Source organism: Galeopterus variegatus, unplaced genomic scaffold, assembly GCF_000696425.1.
Source record: "Galeopterus variegatus unplaced genomic scaffold, G_variegatus-3.0.2 Scaffold3972, whole genome shotgun sequence".
In the NCBI taxonomy this organism is placed as follows: Eukaryota; Metazoa; Chordata; class Mammalia; order Dermoptera; family Cynocephalidae; genus Galeopterus; species Galeopterus variegatus.
Window position 1 is genome coordinate 140397 of NW_007730083.1, and position 25901 is coordinate 166297.

At 36.4% G+C, this 25901-nt stretch overlaps 1 protein-coding gene across 1 annotated transcript in view; it reads left to right on the forward strand.

Moving 5' to 3' along the window:
- ADGB (androglobin) overlaps nucleotides 1–25901 on the forward strand; it is a gene marked incomplete at its 3' end in the record, with an annotated part of 133531 nt that overhangs the window by 59679 nt on the left and 47951 nt on the right. The window contains exons 9-12 of the mRNA XM_008586395.1: nucleotides 5398–5492; nucleotides 9760–10002; nucleotides 11951–12105; nucleotides 22885–23014. Coding sequence (XP_008584617.1) covers nucleotides 5398–5492; nucleotides 9760–10002; nucleotides 11951–12105; nucleotides 22885–23014 — 623 coding nt within the window. The remainder of the gene's footprint in view (nucleotides 1–5397; nucleotides 5493–9759; nucleotides 10003–11950; nucleotides 12106–22884; nucleotides 23015–25901) is intronic.

Here is a 25901-nt window from a genome sequence, read left to right on the forward strand (position 1 = left end):
AGTTCACGAGTGCGGAAATATTGGAGGACCAATAAAAACCTTTTGGAGCTATCTTGGGTTACGCCTCCCCTACTTCCCGTGGGCGCCATCTTCATCCTCCACCCATAGGCACCATGTGGCTCACAGATAATGTTTGCTCCTAAAAATGGGCCCAGCACAGGCAGCCTACTGATCACTTGACTGCATTGACACAAGGAGAGTCATGAGTGGAGCCCAGGGAAAGAGGTGAGCAAGCACAGACCTGCAACCCAGTGCCCAGCTCATGGGGGAATCTGGCTGCCCTCAAGTAGTGCACCTGGGGGTGGGAGGTACATGCACAGCCCACATAACAACCTTGATCTGGGAGACACACATGAAGAACCTCTGGAGAGTGCAGAAACCCAGGATACACAAAGTAGAGTAAGGAAGAAAATTCCCAACCACCACCAACCCATTCCCCAACTGGGGGAAGAAAGGAGGAACCTCTACCTGTAGGAAAGAGGAAAGAGAAACTGCCCAGCATCACCCATTCAATCTGAAAAGCTCTAGTATATCCCAGTGCACCCATCAGGGGCACAGGACACTGGCCAGGGTGCCAACAAGCCCACTCAGGGTTACCTACCCTACCAAAAGAGTGGCAGGGAACCCTGGTGCTTCTATCAGTAACTCGAGAGCTCCCCCATGTCCTTGATGACCCAACACAGTGTCACTAACCTCAGCAAGAAATCACTAAGTGCCCCACTGCCTAAGCCACAGAAGCACTCACATTCAACTCCAACACTGAATATAACTGAAGCACCCACTCTGAGATCACACTACTGTGTCTACCTGGAATCAAAACTAAAACACCCTACTCAACAGTCAATATAAAACACATCTACTGGAGAAAGTTTTTGTCCTCAAAGTCCACTCCAGAGTAATAGAAGAAGCGACTGCTCTACCATACCAGATGACTGGACATTAATTTAGAGATACTAACACTATGAAAAAAAAGAAAATATGACACCATTATAGTAATACAATAATTCTCAAGCATCAGATGCCATTGAATAGGAAACCCATGAAATGAATGAAAAATAATTCATGTGTTGGATACTTGATCCCCAATGCAACAGTGTTGGGAGTTTGGTCCTAATCAGAGGTGCTTGGCCATGAGGGTAGAGTGAATGGATTAATTAATGACATTGTTGCAGGAGTGGATTCATTATCACAGGAGTGGGTTCATTATAAAAGGGACCCCTTCTTTCTCTCTCTCTTTCCCTCCATTTACCCTTCCACATTCTACTATGGGATGATGCAGCAAAAAGGCCCTGACCAGATGCTGGCACCTTGATCTTGGACTTTCCAGCCTCCAAAAATGTGAGGAAATAAATTTCTGTTCTTAATAAATTACCCAGTCTCGGGTACTCTGTATGACAGCACAAACCAGACTAAGACACTTATGTGATATTTTTATGTGATATTTCAGGGAGCTCCTGGTCCCCTGAATTCCGTTTATAAGATGTATAAGACTTAGCTTAAAAATCCCTATTTCATATCATATTTCTTTCCATGTTTTCCAGTGTTGAAGGTGAGGCCTAGCCTCTCCTTACTACTTATATCAAAAATGGGGAAAAGAAATAAATCGAAGGAGTTGTTAAGCAAAAAGGAACAAGAACTTGAAGATCCAGAAAATTCTAACTCTATCTATATTATAAAATATTAGAAAGCTTGTTCTGGAAAGAACATCAAGGATGTGGCTGGACAATCTCTTCATAAGGAGATGCCCCATGGAGTTTAACCAGTCATCTCTTCAGAAACAAGGAATAGAAAAGGGATTATACCAGCAAACACACTGCCAGTTTGAACTAAGGAGAAAGAGAAAACAGGATGAAAAGAGGAGAAGCTGTTAGACTTCTGGGATTCTGCAGGATGGGACAGTAGAGTTATTTAGCTTTGAACATAAACATGCATTATCATTGAAGAAAAGGGAATCATGAACCCAAAGGTGATTCAAAGATAATCAAGGCTGCCACTCCCACCAGAGGCCCAGGGGGCAAGGCTATTTCCTCCTCAGTTTCAGAGGGTGAGCCCACCTTCTTGGTTTCAGCAAGCAAGGTTACCCTGTAAGGAGCCACATGCCCCCACCCCCAACAGCCTCATGGGTGGCATCATTGCAAAGAGTTACTGGGCGAGGCCTCCATACAGAGACAAGGGGGTGAGACGACCACCTAAGGCTATATGAGTGATACTATTGCCACTGAACTTAGAAGGCAAAGAATTTAACCAAAGAATATTCTCAAGCCTTAAGATTTAATGAAATTTTCCCTGCTAAGCTTTGGATTTACTTGGAGATTCATCACCCTTTCATCCTTTACTATTTTTCCCTTTTGGAATGGGAATGCCTATCCTATGCTTGTCTCATCATTGTATTTTGGAAGCACAGAACTTGTTTGGTGTCACAGGTTTATAGCTGGAGAGGAATTTTGCTTCAGGTAAAATCATACCTTAAGTTTTACCCATACCTGGTTTCAGTAATATTTAGATCAGACTTACAGTTGACGCTGAAATGGATTAAGGCTCTTGGAGTTCTTGGGATGGGGTATTTTACATGTGAGAAGGACACGAAAGTTTGCGGGGTCAAAGGGTGGAATGTTATGGATAGAAATGTGTCTCTTCCAAATTCAGATATTGAAGCCCTTGCCCCCAATGAGACTGTATTTGGAGATAATCCCTTTAGAGAGGTAGTTAAGGTTTTTAAGGGTAGAATCCTATCTGATAAGGGCTGATGTCCTGATATAAAAAAGGAAGAGACACCAGATCTCTCTATCTCTCTGTCTATCCATGTTTCAAAAAAAATGAGAAAGCTTGTTTAGGAAATACTACTTTAAGCCATTCATTCATTGTTTTTGTTTTTGTTTTTTTCCTAACAGAAATGATCAAGTGCCTTTTATGTTGCATGAATCTTATGTCTTTACCACTAAATCCATATTGTCAATCTACTGTCATCTAAGACTTTGTTACTGTCATTCCTTCTAATCTTCCACTTATGGGCCTGTAAAAGGAGTTCTTAATGGTAGATTTCAAGCCACATGTTAATGATTCTTTAACATAAAAGATTGATCATCTAAACACATCATATTTATTTGCAGGTAATACAAATCATTCAAATCCAATCCACTCTGTTATTTGCCTCACTAGAAAATGTTAGCATTTTAATTCAGTACCCTCATGTGAAGCCCAAAACTTAGATCTAGACAGTCAATCCCAGGCTGCTCAAGGTATCACAATCATCTGCTTAATTTTTCTACTTACTATATTTTCAGTTTTGTTGTCTACAGATGTTTAAAATGATTACTATTCGTTTCCTTATGTTTTCACTTGCCTGAAATCAAAGGACTAATAGTACTGGGAGAAGCAGTGGTGCATGTTTAACATGTAAAACTCAGATCAATTTTTGCAAAGACTGATTAATGCTTCTGAGTAGCCCTGCTCAAAGGGAGATCCTCACCCTTCTATTTGCCATCTCTCACCTTTTATAAATTCCTAAGGTGTAGAAGGCCAATGGGTTAATCTTGAACCTGGAAAGTACCTGGAAAAAGCCTTTAATTTCTTCCCCTTTCTTGAGCAGAATGTTCCTCAGATAAATGAAAAAATAATTTTTAAAATTTTATCCACATCGATATTTATCAGTCACCACTATCAGAACATCCTCCTCTCTTTCCTCTTTCTATCCTAAAGACATTTATGAATCATTCTTTTGACTAGAGGACTTACTGAAGGGCTTTGATTAGATGGATGAGTAAGCAAAGTGGACTGTAATTTGCTGATCACTGCTGACTAGGGCCACTATGGTGCAATGTGGGCATAGCAGATGGCTTTATCTGATTATAGAGCATATGCAAAGTATTTCTGTTCACATTCATTCTTAAGAGGAATAATTAGCTTGTTGCATCTTCGAACCTGAGATCATTAGTCTGAGATTTAAAAACGTACTACTATTTCATGCAAGGTACTTTGAGGAATAAACCAAATTATTAACTCAGACTCTGTATACGCATATCTTAAAAGTTACTTGGGGAGACAGCATACATAGACATAACATAACTAACATTGTCAAACACATGCAGTGTAGGTAAATAAGAGAAGCAGATAAGTAGTGTAGGAAAAAAGTGATACATATGTGTTGGCAAGGCCTGTGAGAAATGTACAAAGTTCAATATTTAAATATAGAAATATGTTTCTATAAGTTTGATATATCTCACATATGCATTCTAGAGTAATACTGGGTTTTATGTAATTTAAATTTTGTGACCGTAAGGTATTCTTCTTTTGTAAACATATCTAATATGGTTAAATATAAGTATGTGAGTTTGTAAAGGAATAAAAAAATTTCTAATTAAAAATATAAAGACCAAAATAAATTGACTTCTATTGATTTGTTTACAATGTTTACAGAACAAAAGAATTCTGAATTAAATATAGTAATTTCAGGGATGTTAAGAAAAACGTGAACAAACAAGTGATGCTCAAAAGCAAATTCTACCAGCATTAAACGTTTCAAACTAAATTACTCATGTTTTCCATCTTTATGAAAGGATTCACTTTATTTCTTTCTTTATTTCTGAAATAACATAGAAACACCTAGACTTTCTTTAAGTTTAAAAGAATACTGATTCTATCTATATGTATTAGTCCGTTTCTGTTCCTTATAACAAAATACTTGGAACTGGGTAATTTATAAAGAAAACAAAATTTATTGCTTACAGTTTCAGAGGCTGAGAAGTCCAAAGCCCGGAGAACACATCTAATGAGGGTCTTGCTGGTGGTAAGAGTGACCCAGAGGTCTCATGTGGCAGGAAATGGCAGAGCAGAGAGAGGGACAGACTCTTCATGGTCTCCTTTTAAAGCCCTCAGAACCGCATCCCTATCCACCATTATTAATTCATTCACTATAGCCTTGTCCTGTAATCTCATCACCTCTTCAAGGCCCACCCCCTTTCAACCCTCAACAGTTAACAGTAGGGATTAAGCCTCAATGAGGTTGGGGGGCATCCAATCTACAGCACCATGAAAGCTAAGAAATGCCACAAATTAAAAATCATTCCCCTTGTATGTGGTTATTTGTGGACCATTCTATGCTACATTGACTAATAACTAGAGTATGTTTATATTATAACTTTTTTGCACTGAGGTAAAATAATGTCTTCAGTAATTAAACTATTAGTAATTAGTACTATTATGAACTTAAAACTAATGAGATAGTCTATAAAATAGATGTATATTTGAGATTTAACATTTGTTAAATTCATTTTGAGCCATTTACTTATTTTTCACCATCAAAAATATGTTCCTTAAGGAATTTGAACAATCTGGGATGATTAATTGGCAAACTCATTGTGACTAGAATTTTTATGACACAATATGTTTGTCTTACAGGTTCTTCAGCAATACAGTCCCCTCATATGGTTGTATATGCTACCTTTACACCTCTCTATTTGTTTGAAAACAAGATCTTTTCATTAGCGAAGATGGTAAGCATTAAAGACCAGGAAACATAATATCATTTATGGGGTGTGTGTGTTTGTGTGTGTGTGTGTGTGTGTGTGTGTGTGTGTGTGATTATGATTACTTCTGTGGTAGAAGGTACATCAGAATTTAATTAAAGTTCTATACCTGGATTTCAGTTTCCTTGCACTCAATATTATCTTAGATGATTGCAATCATTCTATCTAATTATAAAAAAGAAAAAAATACATATAACCACATTTTATTTTTATAGATCCTTTTATTATATACAAAAGAAAAGATATAGAATTTACACTGTTAAATGAAAATTATGTAAATTATTTCTGGATAATAATTAATGACCTTCCTATAAATAGATCACACCTGTTTTCTTAACATAAGATGATTTAAATGAATTCACACTGAGGCTGGAGAACCACCACTATGACCTTCCTTGTATTATAAAATAATGCAAAATAAATGCTAATTGTTTTTCTTATACATTTAATAAATTATAGAAAATGTAATCAAAGGGAATACAATTAAAATATTCTTAGTATAAATGCCTAGGCATAGGCAGTGTTAAAATTTTGGCCTATATCCTTCAATTTTTTTTCTATGCATGTATTCTATGCATGTGTGTACTTTTTCTACAAAGTGGAATTGTACTTTATGATGTGTTTGGAAGCCAGCTTTTCATTTAACAATATGTTATTATTATTTTCTCATGCTGTTAAGTTTTGTCAATATAATGTTTAATGGCTGCATAGTATTTATGCATTTCCATAATTTTTTAAAATTATCTTTTGTTCTTAGAAAAACAATTTTTCTCCTTCCCTTATTATGGTAAAGTCCATTAGATTACTATACAATCTATTTAGACAAATGTTCTATTGCCTTTAGGGGTTATCAGATGCTAAACCTGTGTGGGACTTTAGACATCTAGCACTTTATTGCTTGGATTCCGTATGTCTTGCAGTCTCTACGTTAAATTATAAGACTAGATGGTGCAGTGAGTGATATAGTTACATACAAATATTCATTTGGATAGTTAGAAAGAGCTGAGTTTTAGACTGAATGAAAATTAGCTTGAAATGTAAATATTCTAATTGGATGATTATTATACTTTACTATGTGCTTTACTTGTGCCTTTTAGATTATGCCTAGGGGCATAATTGTTATTTTTACTCTTCTTCTTTTTCTTCTTTTTTCCTTCCTTATCCTCCTCTTTTTTAGATAGAAACCATTTCTTCCTACAAAAATCTACCATATAACAGTGGTAACATTGTAAAGACAATAGGACATAAGGTGCCATCATAAATATAGGGATAGTGGCAGTTTCTCTATTTTTAATCCAAAATTCAATTGCGTTAGTCATGATCAAATAGGAGAAACAGCAGTTTAGACCGAATCTTAAAATCAGTAACATTCAGCAATCCAAGTGTGCTTCCAAAGCCTCTACCAGATTGAGCTTCTTGTTGAAATTAGGGCTGGCCACTCATCCCTGATTTTTTTTTTAAACCTCTTTACATGCCACTGGCATAGTTGTAACCTCATATATTCTAGAAAATAAAGACTCTAACTCCTTTGACTATTAAAGAACACCAGTCATGCTTTGTGGAGTGTCATGGTCTCACTATCTTGCCTGCTGCTTTTTTTAGGTTAGCTGTCTTCATGGTGATCGAGATTTAACATTCGTTAAATTCATTTTGTAAATGAATACTGTATCAGAATATAATAGGGATATAAAGTTTTAACGATAAACCTGTAGAAAAAAATTCTGTCTTAATGAAATTGTGTTAAATGGATTACATTGCTAAAAGTTATAGCCCCAAAGACAATGAGATCAACAAATAAAATAAAGTTGACACATTTGTTTAAAGAAGTGGTGAAGAATACAAGAAAATCAAGAACAAAACTTGAGAAGGAGCAAGATCTTATAAATTACCTTGCAATATCCAACAGCTTCCTTCTCCTAGGTATTCTAAATGGTTTTAGTTTAATTTAGATGGGTGATCTGGAAGTTTTAAAAAAGCCTCCCCCACCTGCCCAAATCCGCACTCTTGCTTATTTTAGAATGTTTAAATGGAACGGGGCGAAAAGAGTGAAGGGGGTCTTAGGAAAGGAAACTTCTAATTTAAGTCTTACACATGAATTATTCAACAAACATGTATTGAGTACCTACTCAATGTTTCAGGCACTATTCTAAATCCTTCTCTGCCCCTAATTCTTACTCAAGGAACTTTGAGATCCTTCAACAAAGTTTCTTAGCATCAAACTATAACTATTATGAATAGAATTACTTTACATAATCAGAAGTATTGCATAGTATGCTGAAAATAATATGGGGAATTGTCTTATGTAAATTTCTGATGCTTAAGTAGAATTAGTACTTTGGCAGATTATTCAACGTATAAATAGATGTTAATACAATACTTTGTTATTTGGACAAGTACTTTACATGTTCAAAATGCTTTAAATTGTTTTATTTTATAATGATCTATAGTTCAAAAAAGAAAGTCTTTTTAGACTAAAATGTTGGTTGCAAACATAAGGAGAAATTAACATATGTAGACTAGAAATTATGACTGGTAAAATCTCTGGTTCAAAATGCTTTAAATTGTTTTATTTTATAATGATCTATAGTTCAAAAAAGAAAGTCTTTTTAGACTAAAATGTTCGTTGCAAACATAAGGAGAAATTAACATATGTAGACTAGAAATTATGACTGGTAAAATCTCTGGAACTTATTCCACTTATAAATATTACTTTGAGTTTGACTTCTATTTTGGATATTATTTAAATGTTAACTTTTACACTAATGCCCCTTTAAAAAATATTATGCAGAGGAATTGTGTTATTGAATAACCTCAAATTTTCCCATAAGTTTTCATTGAATAGATTACTTTCAAATGTTGACTTGACTCCTGGAAACTTCTAAAACTTGAAGTTAAAGTTAGGTTAAACTTGTAGAAAAAGGATTTAGACTTGAGATCATCTATGAAAAAGTCTTTTAAAGCCATTCTAATATGTAATTCCAGAAGTTTCTGCATGTTTTTTAGTGAATTGCTAAAATCTACAAAAAGGATAAAATGATGGTTTCCTTTACTTAATTAGGTCACTTTTTAAAACTGTTGAATGACTTTTTATTTTGAATACTTATGACGCTTTTAATGGCTCTGCTGGACTCACTGTGCACTGATTAACTCCTTGCAATGATTTCTGGGAACTCAGGAAAAACTGTCCTATCTCACAGGTAGTGCCACCTATTTTGTGCTACAGAGAAGTACAGATTGAGCTGTAGGTATAGACTGAGTATAGAAGTAGAATCATGAGAGCAATGCAGTTGCCAGTTGAAGCAAAAATGTGAAATAGGCTGATAGGTGGGTTTCTGGTCCTAATTTAAATGACTTTTAAAAATTTACCACCTCAATTGTTATTATTGCATAGAAATCAATGATGCCAAATCACTAGGAAGAAAAATAGTTACTGACAAAAGTGACTTTAGTGTAGTCAATATTTTATTTTATTTTACTGTAAATGTTAAAGTAAGGTGTAAAAGTCAGAATTTGGCTACATTATTAAAGGAAACCAAAAATAGTATATATCACTTTAACTTTCGCATATTTTTTTTTCAATTTCTTATGGCATATTTCAGTCATCAGTAACTGAAGTTCTGCTTAAATGTTATTTTCAATTATTCCAAAGCAGAATGGCTTCAGGAGATGTGAAAGTTGGAATATGGGAAGTATTTGCCTGGGCAATACTCAGTTTGACAGGACACAGAACAGCCTCTATCCCCTGCACTTCTGTGAATGCATCCATTGTCATGAGTAATCACGGGGATTTCCTGTGGGGGAACTCACTGGTAGAGGGTGAGGGCATAATCTGTAGATAAGGCAACCTCTTACCACCTTATTGACCTGAACACACTTAGGACAGTGGATTTTTTGAACACTAGGTAGAAGTAGCTAGAATTTTAAAAGAGCAACGACAGCAAAAGCACGTTACATCTTAAGCAATAATGTTAAAACTTTAACCTTTAAAAAATTGGCTGATAATTTTGAACCTAAACTGATATGCTAAGGTTTTTGTAATCTCATAGAGTCTTAAGCTTTTAGAACTGAAAAGTGTCTTCTAGTTCTAATCTCTCATTTTGTAGATAAGAAAATGGGGCTCCAGAAAAATGGAAAAAAAAAAAAAAAAATCTGTATCAGTCAGAGTCTGAGGCAAAAAAAAACCACTCCAGGTATTTCAATCAGAGACAATGTAACATGGGAGTTGATTATATAGGAAATCGAACTGCTGAGAAGCCAGCAAAGTGAAGACAAGGTAGCCCAGAGATCAGCCAAGCAGAAAGCTGTTTTTACCCCTGGAGCTGGTGGGACAAGGGGAGGAGGTGGTGTGAAGAGTCCGGAGACCAGGGCCATCCCGTGGAGACTGGAACCAGAGTCAAGTCGGGGGCTGCCCGGTGGGGGCTGGGTCGGTGAAGGGAGGAGCCGGCTGCTGGGTGTTGTGGTCACGGAGGAGATGCAGGTGCTGCTGCAGAAGTGACACAAGGCAGAGGAAGAGGAGGGGAAATACACTGGCTGCTTTTGCCTTCACGCTGCAAGTTCCCTGGTGTCTCCATTGGCTGGACCCAGCCAGAAGCCAGCAGGTATGGGACCCCGATTCAGCTTGATAGGGGCCAACCCCTCGCCCCAGCCCGCCAGGAGACAGAGTGGAAAGCGGGGAGAGATCTGAGGGCACCCAGGCGAACAGCACAGCGCCCCAATTGGCATCAGTCCTTGATTCTCCTCTTGTGAATCAGGCCTGCCTCTCAGCTCCTCCAGTGTGCAACTGAATGTGGGATCATGCTCCTGCTTTCTTGTATAACTTTATCTCCTCCCTCTTCCTTTTCATGTCATTCTATTGACTTCCTCTTAATCTGTTCTGTTTTTAATGGATCATAGAGGCTTGTCTTCTGGCACTCCATAGAGGACAGCACATAATTTCTGAGATCTTCTTCTGGATCTTATGATGAGAGATATGGGTTTTCTCTCTGTTTTCTGGGTGCTATCCCATATTTCTTGTTTTGTCTTTTTCCTCTCATGAAAACATTAATTTTTCTCTTTATTCATCTTTGATGAAGGTGAGAACCAGACATAGAGTTTGTCCCTGTGCAGGGGGAGTCCGTGGTGCTGCTCTCTGCGCATGGGGGAGACTTTGGGGGGCCCAGAGGAGGGAGGCTGGCCTGGTGGGCCTGGGTTCTGGCCTGGAGGCCTCCCCCTGCCACCCTCCTTCAGCCTCCGGTTTCCACCCCTGCACTTGACCTTGACCCCACTCCTCAAGTGCACTGCATGTCCACAAGCATCCCCCACTTGTGGCCAGCTTTGCTGGGTCATGTCTGCAGGACTGCCTGAGACCTGGTGGCACTGCAGCACAGGAACACTGGGGCTTCCCCGATTCAGATACCAGGAACCTTGCGAGTGCTGTGGATGACCACTCCCTCCCTCCCTCCCTCCCTCCCTCCCTGTCCTTTATTGTCTTTCCTGAACCAAAGATCATCATCCAAATGACACTTGAAAGAAAATTTTTTACTTTTAAATTCTCTATTTTAGTTAAATGCATTGAGCCACTTAAAACAGTTGCTAATTCAGAGTATCAAGTAATGAGAGGAATAGTATTGAGCTATCTTCTAATTTTGTTTCGATTGTTGGTGTAAATCTATTTAACTACTTTTTTTGTAAACTGGGGATGAAAATCTATTGGTGAAATTCCTTAATGGTGGTATCCCACCTAGAGGCTCATGACACAATTGCCTTTCTTCTCTATTGGGTTGAGCATTTAAAGTAAAAATTAACAGGAAATGGGGAGGAGAATAGCATAGAACAATCAGAGAAAATTTATGTATACCATGTCATAGCCTCCCTTTTTTCCCTAATAATCACCCCTAATGTTTCTTTCAGTGTTCACCCTGGTAATGTATGTGCTGTGTCTCTTATCTGTTGAGAATTTCTTACCTCTAGATCAGCTTCAGATTCCTTTAGGAGTATCCACAAATCCGCTATTGGCCTGCTGCTTTCTTTTCTACTCGTGACCTTTACTTTGTTATATATTCTGTTCTTTCACTACTATCTCTGTGTATTAGTTCACATTTCCTCTTCATGTCCTCAGCCATTGTGTGGTAGAGGTTAACTAAGGGAACACATTTTTTTGCTAAAAGACTTTTAAAGAAAGTAATTTCTGTACTTGAAATAGCAGCAAATGCTAAGCAATAACTCCGTTAGACATTGTTAACTTTCTCCCTTGAGATGCAATTGGTTCACTTTTCACATTGTAATTTGGAAAGCAACTAAGAAGCAGAAAAAAGATATCTAATATTGACAAGGTCTATAAACAATTTCAATGGGAAACCTTATGTATCTTTGTACATTCCTATTTAACTCCTTTGAAATTTGCTGGGTAAATAGTTAATCTAATCAGTACTATATTACATGTCAAGTTCTCATGCAACTCTGAAAGATTTTTAAAAATGTACATCACGCTTCCCATCTCCTACTTCATAGATTTAATAATAAAGAAGCCTGACCAGTTTCTTGAGATTTCAAGTCCATTTTTGAATTACAGAATGACTCCATTTACAATTCCAAAAGAAACGTAAGTATATAACATTCTTTCACACAAATGCGTCCTGTTAACAAATGAAGTATTTTTGTGATGCATGTGGTTAAAAATAACACTAAATGGGAGCATTTTGAAGAGTATTAATTTAAGAATGAGGCCAAATATATATACAAACATTTTAAAGAAAATTTTCTCAACCTTTTATTAATTGTTCACTTCATTAACAAACATTTTTTGCTCACCTTTTATGTGTGAGTGTTATGAACTGAATGTTTGTGTTTCCCTCCAAATTCATATGGTAAAGCTGTAACCTTCAGTGTCGCTGTATTTGGAGATGATGTTTCCAAGGAAGTACTGAAGGTTTAATGAGGTCATAAGGTTGGAGCCCTGATCTGATAGGTTTAGTGTCCTCATGAGGAGAAACACAAGGGAGAGTCTTTTTCTCTCTCTCCCCTATGCTCACACACTATGGAAAAGCCATATGGGCACACATATAAAAGGTGACTTCTGCAAGCAAAGAAGAGAGCCCTCATAAGAATCTAACCCTGCTGGAACCCACCCTAATCTTGAACTTCCAGTCTCAGAACTGTAAGAATTTTTTTATTTTTTTTAAATTTGAGTCACCCAGCTTATGGTATTTTGTTATGGTAGTTGATGGAGTTTGGATGTGTTGTCCCCTCCAAAACTCATGTGGAAATTTGATCTCCAATGTGGCAGTGTTGGAAACTGATTGAGTCATGGGGGCAGATCCCTCCTGAATGGATTCATGCTCTGCCTGGGGGAGGGTGGATAATGAGTGAGTTCTCGCTCTATTAGTTCCCCCGAGAGCTCGTTGCTTGAAAAGACCCTGGCACCTTCTCTCTCTCTCTCTTGCTTCCTGTCGCCATGTGATCTGCTTGTACCCACCAGCTGCTTGCTGCTTTTCCACCATGAGTAGAAGCAGCCTGAAGCCCATGCCAGATGCAGCTGTCCCAGAATTGTAAGCCAAATAAACCTCCATTCTTTATAAATTACCCAGTCTCAGGTATTTCCGTTATAGCAGCACAAAATGGACTAAAACAGTAGTCTGAGCAAACTAATAGAGATTTAATACCAAGAAGTGGAGTGCTGCTATGGCAAATATCTAAAAATGTGCAAGTGGCTTTGGAACTGGGCAATAGGTAGAGTTTGAAAGAGTTTTGAGGAATATACTAAAAAAAAATCCTTCATTGCTGTGAAGGGACTGTTGGTAGATGGTTATTGTGAGAGCTCAGAAAGGAAAGAGGAGACTTAGAGAGAAAGCCTCCAGGGCTGAGCCTGTGGCGCACTCGGGAGAGTGCGGCGCTGGGAGCGCTGCAGCGCTCCCTCTGCTGGTTCGGGTCCTATATAGGGATGACCGGTGCGCTCACAGCGCTCACTGGCTGAGCGCGGTGCAGCCGGTCTCAAAAAGGACAAAAAAAAAAAAAAAAAAAAAAAAAGAGAGAGAGAGAAAACCTCCATATTAGAGAATACATAATAATGGGGCCTCTAAGGAACTAATTAATGTGAAGTAAGGTGATAAGGGTGGGGTGCAAAATGAAAAGGATTAGTGTCCTTATAAAAAGAGACATCAGAGAGTCTCTAAGTGCTCAGACTGAGGAAAGGCCGCATGAGCACATAACTTTAATTTTCTTATGGCAGCCCAAACAGACTAACACAGATACTATTGTAAAATAATATACTATATTTTACTTGAAAATAGAAAATAACACTTTGCCCCTCATAGATATCAACTTCTGGGGGAAGCTGCATGTATAAGTAAATAATTACCATAACATGCAATAACTGCCATTACAAAGGCATGTCCCAAATTCTGTGGTTGTACTTCAAAACACCTATTCTTTAGAAAGACCTAGAACCTGAATGTAGCAACCCTGGCTTCAGTGATTGTGCAGGAGGTAGAAGAACTTGCCTTCAGCGCATGGTACAGGTGGAAGTCCTGGATATCATTACTCCTCATCTTCCTAGTGGTTGTGAGCATATCCAGTGTTTGAATTCCAATACTGTCCTCATCCTCTATCACCCCTGCATAATCTTCTAATGGAAAGTTTGCACTTGAGACCAAATGGCAGCCTTGTCCTGAGGGCACATATCAGAGTCAGCTGCTGTGAAGGTGATTAGATAGCTTACCTTCCCTTGCAAACATTTCTTGCCACACTGTCCACAGCTCATGTATTTCCCTAGCCTCTGGCACCTTTAATTTAATATTCATTAAGAGGTTCTGGGTGATCACACTAATTTTGAATGATACCTTTGTTACCCTAGTGGAATTGTGGATTTTTCTGCTCTGCTGTTTTGCCATCAATTAGTTCTCATCTGTCTCTGAGAAATGTATTTCAGCTCTGATAATGGATTCCTATTTTGTCAGTTCTGTATAATTTTGCTTTTGCTTATTAATTTCTTCTGAGCCCCAATGGGATTGTAAGAGGAAGGAGAGGGATGCATTTGTATTCAGTCTGTTACCTTAAACTGACCTCTTGTTGTGATTCTCTGCCTTGTCTATATTCTCATTTGCATTTCACCTCCCATGGCTGTTCTCTCCTGTCTTTTCCTTACCTAGTTAGACCCAAAACTCAGTTTACCTTGAGTAACCACTGTTTCCTATTTCTTTCTTAAAACCAACCAACCAACAAACCCACACTGAGAAAAATACTCATCCAAATTATTTGCATAGATAGTAGATTTTTCCGAAGGTTTGATGAAAATTATTGTTAGGTTGAGAGAAGGATTATGTTTTGGCCACATTTGAGCAACTCAAATAATTAAAAGAGAATATTAGATATTCCTGCTTTGAAATCACTTAGCCACTCCCCTATTGGGGATTCCCACTGGCACCATTATCCATAGTCTCCCAAGTTTCTCACCATGTTGAATAATCTTTTTCATCTTTTGCCCTCTCTACCCTCCTCTTTGAGTCATATTCAAGAGCATGATAGCTTGCTGTTCTTGTTTTGTTCTGCCTTCTCGGACACTATGCCTTCAAAGCCTCAGCTCTTACCGTACCTTTCCTGTCTGGTGCCTAGTGTAGCCACACCTGGGGCTTCAAAGAAGCACAGCAATAAAGGGCAAGAAATGGAGCCCATAATGTAAATCAGCATCAGGCAGTGGAAGCCTCTCCTTTGAAATTGTTCTACCCCCCCCCCCCAGGCCTTTGCACTTTGGGTCTATGATGGTATGGGCAACCCTAATGTTCTCCAGATGCATTTGGGGTAATTTTTTCATTGTCTTGGACAATAGATTCTACTTTACATTAAAATGGCTAACTAATCTCCCTATTGCCTTGATGAATAGCTTCTACCTTCTGTTAAGATGGCCAATCTATACTAATCTCCATATCAAACTTGGCCATATCTTCAGTTTTCTCTCCAAAACAGCCTTTCTTATTTTTTTCCAATATGGATAGGCTGAGAATTTTCCATATCTTTAAGTTCTCCTTCCCTTTTGATTAACAATTCTATCTTTAATTCATTTCTGTCTTCTAGCATTTTACTATAAGCATTGAAGCCAAGACACACCTTCAACGCTTTTCTTAGAAACTTCCTTAGCAATGTATCCAATTTTATCTCCTACAAGTTCTTCCTTTCACAAAACACTAGAACACAAACATAATTCAGCCAAGCTCTTTGCCACTTTATAGCAAGGATGGCCTTTCCTCCATGTTCCAAATAACATATTCCTCATTTCTAACTGAGACTTCATCATAATGGCCTATACCATTCATATATTGATAAACATTCTGTTCACAACCATGTAGGTATTACCCAAGAAGAATGAGGATTTCTCCACAGCTCTCCTTTTTTCTTTTTGGGCACTCAACAAAATTACTTTTAAAGAATCATTCATGGCAATATAGGTATTTTCTAGCATGAATTTCGAAACTCTTCCAGCCTATACTCATTACCCAATTCCAAAGCTGCTTCCTCCACATTTTTTGGCAGTTGTTACAGTAGCAGCCCCCTTTCTCAGCATCAATTTTCTGTCTTAGACTGTTTATGTTGCTACAACAAAATACCATAAACTGATAGCTCATAAACAACAAAAAGTTATCTCTCACAATTTTGGAGGCTGGGAAGTCCAAGATCAAGGTGCCAGCAGATTCAATGTCTGGTGAGGACCCACTTCCTCATACACGGCACTTTCTCATTTCTTCTCACATGGTTGAAGGGGCAAATGAACTCTAGGGTCCTTTGTACATTAATCCCATTCATAAGGTCTCTGTCTTCTTGACCTAATCACCTCCCAAAGGCTCCATCTCCTAATACCATTACCTCAGAGAGTTATATTTAAATGTTCGAATTTGGGTGGACACAAACATTCAGGTCATAGTACCTCCCTTACCCCTTTATCTAGCAAGTAACATGTTTTGTCAAGGTATTTTCTAAGCAAATATAATTCTTCCCTTAAGAGGAATAATCTGTGAAACAATCAAAATAATAAATTTTAGTTCTTTATTCCCTTTCTACATGAAAAATCTTCAAATATTTGACAAAAATTATATGCTCTACTTCATTACATTTTTATTATCAGGTTTCTAGATATGTAAACTAATATTGTATTAGTTATTTTCCATTTTCATTGGGCTTTTTAGTTAAAATAGCCAAAGAATGTTTTTTTATTTTCCTATTAAAGATATGATGAATTAGGCATTTTTTACTTGGGACATAAACAACCTTAACTGATACTGAAATATAAATAAAATGCAATGTTATCATCACTGTCATTAATTTGGTCAAAATCTGTGTTATATTAACTACTTGTGATTCATGTTTTATAAATATAGTAATTAAATAATGTCTTTCCTTCTTAAGTAGAGTATACTCAAAGGCTTTTTTCCCTTGACATATCATATTAAACATTATACCGTACTGTCTTTTTTATGTCAGAGGAACTTCAAGGACTTTGAAGAACTACATTTATTATTTGAAGAACTACATTATGAATAATGGCCCAAGACTACTGCCCTTTCTTGGTTTTTTTTTTTTTTTTTTTTTGGTTTGTACTTTTTGTTTTGCTTCCACAATATTAATAAGTTTTTTTATCAGTGCTAACTATTGTCTGCTTCTAATAGCCTTGACTCCTCCAAATTTTCCTCTTATTTTCTGGTGCAATGAGAAGCATCATCAAAATTTTAGAATTAGTTAATGTTGGCTTGTATGTACTTATAATAAAGACCTTAAAAGTTAGTATATGTGTCTATACTATACCAGTTCAATATTTAGCATGGCACCTTGGATATAAAAGGTCTTCAGTAAATATTAATTGAATTAAAAATATTTTGAGGCATCTAGATTATGCAGGATTTTTTTTAATGTTCTTTCCAATATGGTAGCCACTAAGCACATGTGGCTATGTAAATTTAATTTTTAAGCTAATTAATACTATATAAAATTAAAAATTAAATTCCTTAGTTGTATTATCCACATTTTAAGTCCTCAATAGTCAAATATTTTAAATGAACATTTTCATTATTGCATAAATTTCTTCTAAATGTTAAAGGGAATGAATAAGTGACCTGCTCATAATTGTAGCATTTTATTATAATATTATTATTATAAAAGTTTTAGTTTTCATTAGTTTGACCTACATTTCTATTTATAGATTAAAACGAGAGAAGCTAATCCATTTATATAACACAATATAACTGGTGGAATTTTCTTCATCCTATTAAAATGACCAATTGAATTTAAATGTCCTAATGTGATAGTCAACACATTTTAACTTTTTCAGTCCATTTACATTTTGATGACAAATGTATCAAAATTTGTGTTAATGCAATTGTTACAGAAAAACAATATTTCTTAGGTTCCTCGTTATAGCAATAAATATTGTAAGATAAATTTTGAACTGGTTAAAGTAAGGCCTACTTTGAAGGGTTTTATCAGCATAAGACTTAAAACAAATAAATTGAATGAGTGCTTATATCCCAGGGACATCTAAATAAAGGGTGGGGGGATACTGAAGATTTATTGGCAAGAGCATTACTCTTCTTGTGAGAAAAAAGCACTTACCTATTATAATCAATAAAAATTCTTACTACAAAAATAAAGAAATATGAAAACATTATACATAAAACAAAGACACTAATGAAAAATACCCTTCCTTTCCTTCTTTATATTGTTTTACTGCTTTAGTGAGATGTCACAGTTGCTAGTACTATTTTTCTAAAAGAAGTAAACAAAATGGGAATAAAAGCTGATGAAAGATTACAGCTGGAAACACAAAATTGGGAGATGGCATCTAGGTAGATGAGAGCCAGAGAGGTTTAGTATATTTAATATTTGGAATTATTCTAACAAGTAATTTTTTTCATTTCTAGTATTTTTGCTGATTGAAAAATCTGTCTTGCTTTACAGCTTTGGCTATTGTTTTAGAACAACAAAAATGTATCTTGTTTTACTTAAACATTAGCATTGATAAATATTTTTGGTTTTTACCAGCTAATTGAATTGCAAGATCAAATGATTGACATAGAAACCTAAAAGATGAGGTGTGTTACTCTTAGGAAAAAGAAATATAACTAAATTCAACTACAGAGACTATGAAGAAGATGGAAGAGGAATTAAGAGGAAGAAAAGAAAGAGCAGGAGAAATCCAAATTTACTAATACTTGATCATGACAATAGGGATAGAAAGAAAGACTATGAGTCTGGGCCAAAATTTTTATTGAGTCAGGAGAAGTGAGCAGGAAGTCTACAAATAGCAACAATGAGAAGAAACAGTGGGTGGATTTATGAGCGTCGTTAAATTGTGGTGATTTTTTGCAACAATAGGTAATTATTACATGGATATGTATACTGTAATTTGTACTTTGAATTTGTGCAGTTAAATTGTACTTAAATTATTTCTTAACAGAATTGTAAAAATATTTGAAAAATAGATTACTTCATAATATGGTTTTTAGGAAATAGAAATTCTACAACCAAGAAATATAATAACTGAAATTAAGAGCTCAATAGGTGTGTTTAATGACAGATTAGATACAAGCAAAAAGAGAATTAGCAAAATAGAATATACGTCAAAAGATAATATCCAGATTGAAGCATGAAGACAAAAAAAAAAAAAAAAGGAAGGAATAAAGTACAGTAAAAGGCATATGGAAAAAGTTGAAAGTAACCAACATATTTGCCTGTGATTCTCAGAAGTAGGGGATAGAGGAATTTGGAAATAATCAAAAAATAAAATTATAATGGCCAAAAGTATACCAAAAGTAAAAAATCTGAGTCAAGATTAAGGAAGTTCTGAAAACACTAAATACTAAATACAAAGAATACTGCAACTAGACACATCATAGTAAAACCAAAGATGAATAGAATGGAATAATATACAGATATAAAAGTGAAAGAAATAATACAAGAATACTTCAAAAAGTTCATGTAAAAATAGAATTAAAAGATAATATAAATATTTTCATGAACTTTTTGAAGTACCTTTGTACTGCTACACAAAACAACATGGATAAATCTTACAAAGAAAAATTAGATTGAAGAAGTTTGGTACAAAAAGTACATTTTTAAAAAAAGTTTATTATTATTATTTTACATTCTAAGATGTTACAGTGCACTGGAAAGGGGAGGGGAGGGGGCAGTAGGGGGATAGAGGAGAGGTGGGCAGGGCTGGCCTACAGTTGTCTCCTTTGCTGACCTGGTTGTGGGGGGTGGGGGGAGGGGCGTGGCTGAGGCCCGAGAGCCCCCTAACACTGACTCAGGGTCCCATGGGGTTTCCAGTCTAGCTTGTTTGTTGCTGGGCTAGATTTGAGCATAGGGGGGCATGACTGAGGCCCTCTGCCCTCCCAGCTCAGCTCAGGGGCCCAGGAGGCTTCTGGTGGCAGGTCAGTCATCTCTGGGCTGGATGTGGATGTCAGGGGGGTGTGGCTGAGGCTCTGGCACCCCCACCCCAGCTCAGGACCCCAGGGGGCTTCCAGCTCTTCTAGGTTTTATAGGTGTTCTTTGGTGGTGTTAGACCTTTACTGGTTAATATCAGAACTTTGTCTCTGGCCTGTGGGTGTTTTGTGTTTTCTTTCAGTTCTGTGTTGGATTATTAGCTACCCCCACCATGTAAGCTCTCCACTAGAACTAATTTGATGTTCTTTGCTTACTTCTAAAATGGAGGAACTTCCTGTGGGACCCTCACTTGAGCCTTTTGGTTAAGCTGAACTGCTGCTTTGCTGCTGATTTTCTGGGGAAGGCTTTTTGTGCAGCTCAGGTTTGCTGCTTTGCTGCTGATTTTCTGAGGAAGGCTTTTTGTGCAGCTCAGGTTTTAATTGTTGACTTTTTAAGCACTTTTAGGTCTTGTGAGGTCCAATACACCTGGGATGTGTGGAAGCTCTGGTGTGGGCCTGAGACTTTACAGCAAATTGCACCCCATGCAGATCTATATTCCTGACCAGTCTATACATAGTGTATTAATCTGTTCAGGCTGCTATAAAAAAATACCATAGCCTGGGTCGCTTATAAAGAACAGAAATTCATTTTTTGCAGTTCTGGAAGCTGGAAAGTTCAAGATCAAGGCACTGGCAGATTTGGTGTCTAGTGTAGGTCCATTTCCTTGGTCAAAAATAGCTGTTTATTCGCTGTAATCTCTCTATGGTCTCTTTTGTAAGGGTGCCAAGCCCATTTACAAGGGCTTCACCCTCATGACCTATATCACTTTTCAAAGGCTCCACTTCCAGATACCATCACATGGGGATTAGGTTTCAGCGTATGAATTTTTTGGGGGGGACACAAACCTTCGGTTTATAGCATTTACACAGAATTTTTAATGACAACATAAAAATTTTGAAGCATTAACCTTTTTAAAATTAATTTTATGCTTAAAGCTACCCACTGTAGTAGGGTTCTCCAGATAGACAGAACCAATAGGATATAGGTAGATATTGATAGAGATATACAGATATATAATAGGATATTTGCTGGGGGGATTGACTCATGCAATTATGGAAAGTGAGGAGTTCCAAGATAGGCCATCTGCAGCTGGAGAAACAAGGATGCTGGTAGTGTGGTTCAGTCCATGTTCGAAGACCTCAGAACCAGGAAAGCTGATTCAGTAACTCTGGGTCTGAGGCTGAAGCATGGAGAACTGAGGGGGCAAGTCCCGGAGGCCAAAGCCTGGAGAGCCTGAAGTTTTGATATTCTAGAGCAGGAGAAGGGCATTTCAGCTCCAGGAGCTAGAGGAAATTTGCCTTTCCTCTGCCTTTTTGTTCCATTCAGACCCCTAGATGATTGGATGGTGCTCACCCCCAGAGAGGATGTATCTTCCCCATTCAGTCCACTGACTCACACAACAATCCCCTAAAGAAGCACCTCTCAGACACCCAGAAATAATGTGTTATCAGCTATCTGGGTATCCCTTAATCGACTCAAGCTGACACCTAAGATTAACTATCACACTCACTAAAGATGATAATTTTGCCATTCTAAATAATTTTTGGTTCTCTCAGCTGGGTTTGCATACGAACCAGAGATTTCATGGGGTTTAGGCACTGGGAGCTGCAGACCACCAGAACAAATTTTCTTACAATTTAAATTCTGTACCCAGCCTTTAAGAATCTCTATGCCAGTAGGAACCACTAATGGGTTGGTTTCATAAGCGTTTAGGCACTGGGAGCTGCAGACCACCAGAACAAATTTTCTTACAATTTAAATTGTGTACCCAGCCTTTAAGAATCTCTATGCCAGTAGGAACCACTAATGGGTTGGTTTCATAAGCTGAGTTCCCTGAGTTACTTCCTTACTTGATTTTCTTGTATCTTCTTCCAGCTTTATTACTTGATTAAGGTAGATGAAATTCTAATACCATATGCAAATGACATTATCACTTGATTGGATTCAACTAATCTATTCACTATTTGATTCTGTTATGAATTCATTTGCATATTCATTCTATCTGGCAGAGCCAAGTGCAAAGATAGGTGAATGGCATTTCATCCTATGTAAAAGACATGCTCCTTGTCCTGCTTTGCTGTACAGTCAGAGTTCTCAAGTCAACACAAGAGCATGCGTTTCTTTGGCAAGCCCCTGAAAATGACTATTATCACAACTTCCTTTCATTGGATCACTTCTCTGTAAAAACAGGTCAGGTTTGCCCATTCTTGGCTCCTGGCCTTGTTTGATAGAATTGGAGCCTCAAAAATATGTTTGTGCTACCCTCTAGTGGCAAACTTATGTAAATCAGACAATTTTAGTTACGGGTGAATTAAGTTTTACGGAACACTAACTGGAAAAAAAATCCAAGTTTATGAAGTCTGTGTACATAGAGTTTAATTTAACCTTTGAAACACACTTACCTAAAATGTATACATTGCAACAAATGCCTTTTTATTTTACCTATAAAATTCTAGCTATGGTGATAGTGTTTTGGGGTCATATCAGCAATTTCTTGAAAGGAAGTGTACAGTACACTTGGCTACCAGTCATAAACATCAGTGCTCAAGACTCATAATTAAATTTCTGACTTTAAGCTCTATTTCACTGACATACTACTTTGATACTTAATTAAATTCTAAATGTCAGATTTCTGTGTTTTGATCACCAACATCCAAAGTTGACTACTATAGTTTTAAAAGTGTTTCCAAAATCTTTTTATACTAATACATTGACTGATATAGAATGTTTCTTCAGTAATGTATAAAGCTATTTAGTGTTTTAATATGAAGTTAAAAAATTACTGGTGGCGAAAGAGTGAGAATGACAAGATGAAAAAAATCAGAACTTTCTATTGTTGACAAAATTGCAGTTATTGATTAGTAACTTTAAAAAAGATTAAAATAACAGAAGTTTTTGTTTTTGTTTTTGTTAGGCATAATGTGCGATCTTTTATTAAGAAAGGGATGACTCCACAATCTGGTTTATCTTCCCTCACTGAAAATGATGAAACTGCAACCTTTAGCCAGCCAGACTTGTGTCAAATAACGGGAGGTATATGTCAGGTAACTATGTCGTTCTTACCATTTTAGTTATAGATAATTTTTCTTGAATTATGAAATATTCATACAAGGAAATGTATAACATACACCTGAACAGTATAAAGAATACTACTGAAATAAATATATTATGCATCTATGTCCAAGGTTAGAATATGGAATTTTCATCAGCTATGAAAGTCCCCTGTGTGTTTCATCTGGGTTGTATATCCTGTTTGCCATTCAGACTTTGTTATAATCAGTTCCATACTTTTTAAAAATTTTGTCAATTGTATATATGTTTATATACAACACATAGCTTAGATAATTGTTATATAATTTTAATGGACTCTTATTGCATTAATTTTTCTGTGACATCTTTTACTTAACATCATGTTTGTGAAATTTCATCTCTTTTGTTGCATGTCACATTTTATTTATTTCACTGGGTGATGGTATTTATTATATAAATATGCTCCAAACTTTGTAATCTATCACAGTATTAATGGCTGTATCTGTCACTTCTTGTTTCTCACTATTGCAAATGATGGAACCATGATTATTCTTTCCCACTGTGGTTGTAACAATATCCACTCCTGCCAGCACTGGAGGAGAGTTTGTTTTGCTCCATGTCCTGGCCAGTATTTACTACTGTATGACATTGGCCAGTATGGTAGGTATAAAAGGATGTTTTATTTTTTAATAGATAATATATTCACATATACAAAAAATAAAAAATATATATATAAAGTGTATTTAGGAGTATTGCTTCCACTTACCTACCTCTCCATCCCATTTTCACTGTTTTGTCCTCTGTAGGAAACTTTCAGGATTGCTTTATGCAAATGAAAAGTAACACAAGCACATCAACACACACAATATTCTGTGACCTCTTTTTCTATTCAAAATTTAACAAATTTTTAAGGTGCTTAACATATACTGGAGGTGATTTCAATCTTTTCCTAAATAGTATCTTCACTCTTAAAGTTGCATAATTTCTCATTATGTTAATGAACTGTAGTCTGTTTCCACCAGACTCTATAGATGGTCAGTTTGTTTTCAGTCTTTTACTGTTACAATTCTTTTATGAATAAATTTGTACATTAAGAAAAATCGTTTCATCAACAGATAAAATAATATTGAGAACTTTCATAGCTAAATATACCCAATGGGATAAGTACTATTTGACATTTGTACTCAGAATGTATGAATGTTCTCTTACAGTTTCACAGAATGTGTGGTAATTTTTTCTTTCGATTTTTGCCAAGCAATTGGTAAGAAAAAGTAGTTTGCTGCATTTTGAATTTTCATTTAACTGATTGTTGATATGACTAAACATCTTTTACACATTTAGTGCCATTTTTGTTTGTGCTTCTGTGCAATACCTGCTTATGTCTTTTGCTTAATTGCCCTTTGGGTTGTATGTCTTGTTTTATTAACTCACAGATGTTCCTTGTGAAATCTGGATACCTGTCCTTCAGTAGTTATATGGGTTGTGTATGTTTTATCCAGATTTATGTCCTATCTTTTCACTCTTCTTACTGTCTTTTTTTCTTTTAATTTATTTTAATCAATAAAATATTGTATATATTTGTCATGTACAATGTGATGTTTTGAAATATGTATACATTGTTGAACACCTAAATTGAGCCAATTAAAATATGCATAACCTCACATGCTTATCATTTTTTCCTTTAAAAATGATTAAAATCTATTCTCAGCAATTTTCAAGAATGCATTATTAACGATAGTCATCATGGTGTACATTAAATCTCTTGAACTTATACCTTCTAATTGAAATTTTATATCCTTTGTCCAACATTGCCCCAGCCATCCCCCACCCCAAGCCTCTGGCAACCACTATTCTGCTCTCTGTTTCTATGAATTTGACTCTTCTAGATTCCACATCTAAGTGAGATTTATGTGGTATTTGTCTTTCAGTGTCTGGCTTATTTCAGTCAACATAATGCCCTGCAGATTCATCCATGTTGTCACAAATGACAGGATCTTCTTATTACTTAAGGCTGAATAGTATTCCATTGTGTATATATCCCGTGTTTTCTTACCCATTTATTTGTTAATGGACATTTAGGTTGATTTCACATCTTGGCTATTGTGGGTAATGCTCCAGTGAAGATGGGAGTGAATATATCTCTCCAGCATACTGATTTCATTTCCTTTGGGTATAGACACCCAGAAATGGAATTGCTGGGTTATATATTAGTTTTTGTTTTTTTTTTAAGAACCTCCATTCTGTTTTCCATAGTGTTTGTATCATAGTACCTTCTCATCAGCAGTGTATAAGGGTTGCCTTTTCTCTACATCCTTGCCAATACTTACCTTTTGTCTTTTGATAGTGTGAGGTTATAACTCACTGTGGTTTTAACTTACATTTCCCTGATGATTAGTGATTCTGAACATTTTTTTTTTTTCAAATACCTGTTGGATGTTTGTATGTCTTCTTCTGAGAAATGTCTGCTCTGATTCTCTGTCCATTTTTTTTTAAAGTTATTTGTTTTCTTGTTCTTTAGTTGTTTGAGTTACTTACATATTTTGGATATTGCAAATATTTTCTTCCCCCATTCCATAGGTTGTCTCTTCACTCTGTGATTATTTCCTTTGCTGTGTAGAAGCTTGTTAGTTTGATGTAATCCCATTTGTTTATTTTTGCCTTTGTTGTCTATGCTTTTAGTATCATATCCAAGAAATCATTGCCTAGGCCAATGTCATAGGGCTTTGCCCTCTGTTTTCTTCTAGTAGTTTTACAGTTTCAGGTCTTGTATTTAAGTCTTTAATACATTTTGAGTTGATTTTTGTATATGATGTGAGATAAGAGCCTAATTTCATTATTTTGCAACCAGCTTTCACAACATCATTTATTGGAGAGACTGTCCTTTCCTCGTTGTGTGTTCTT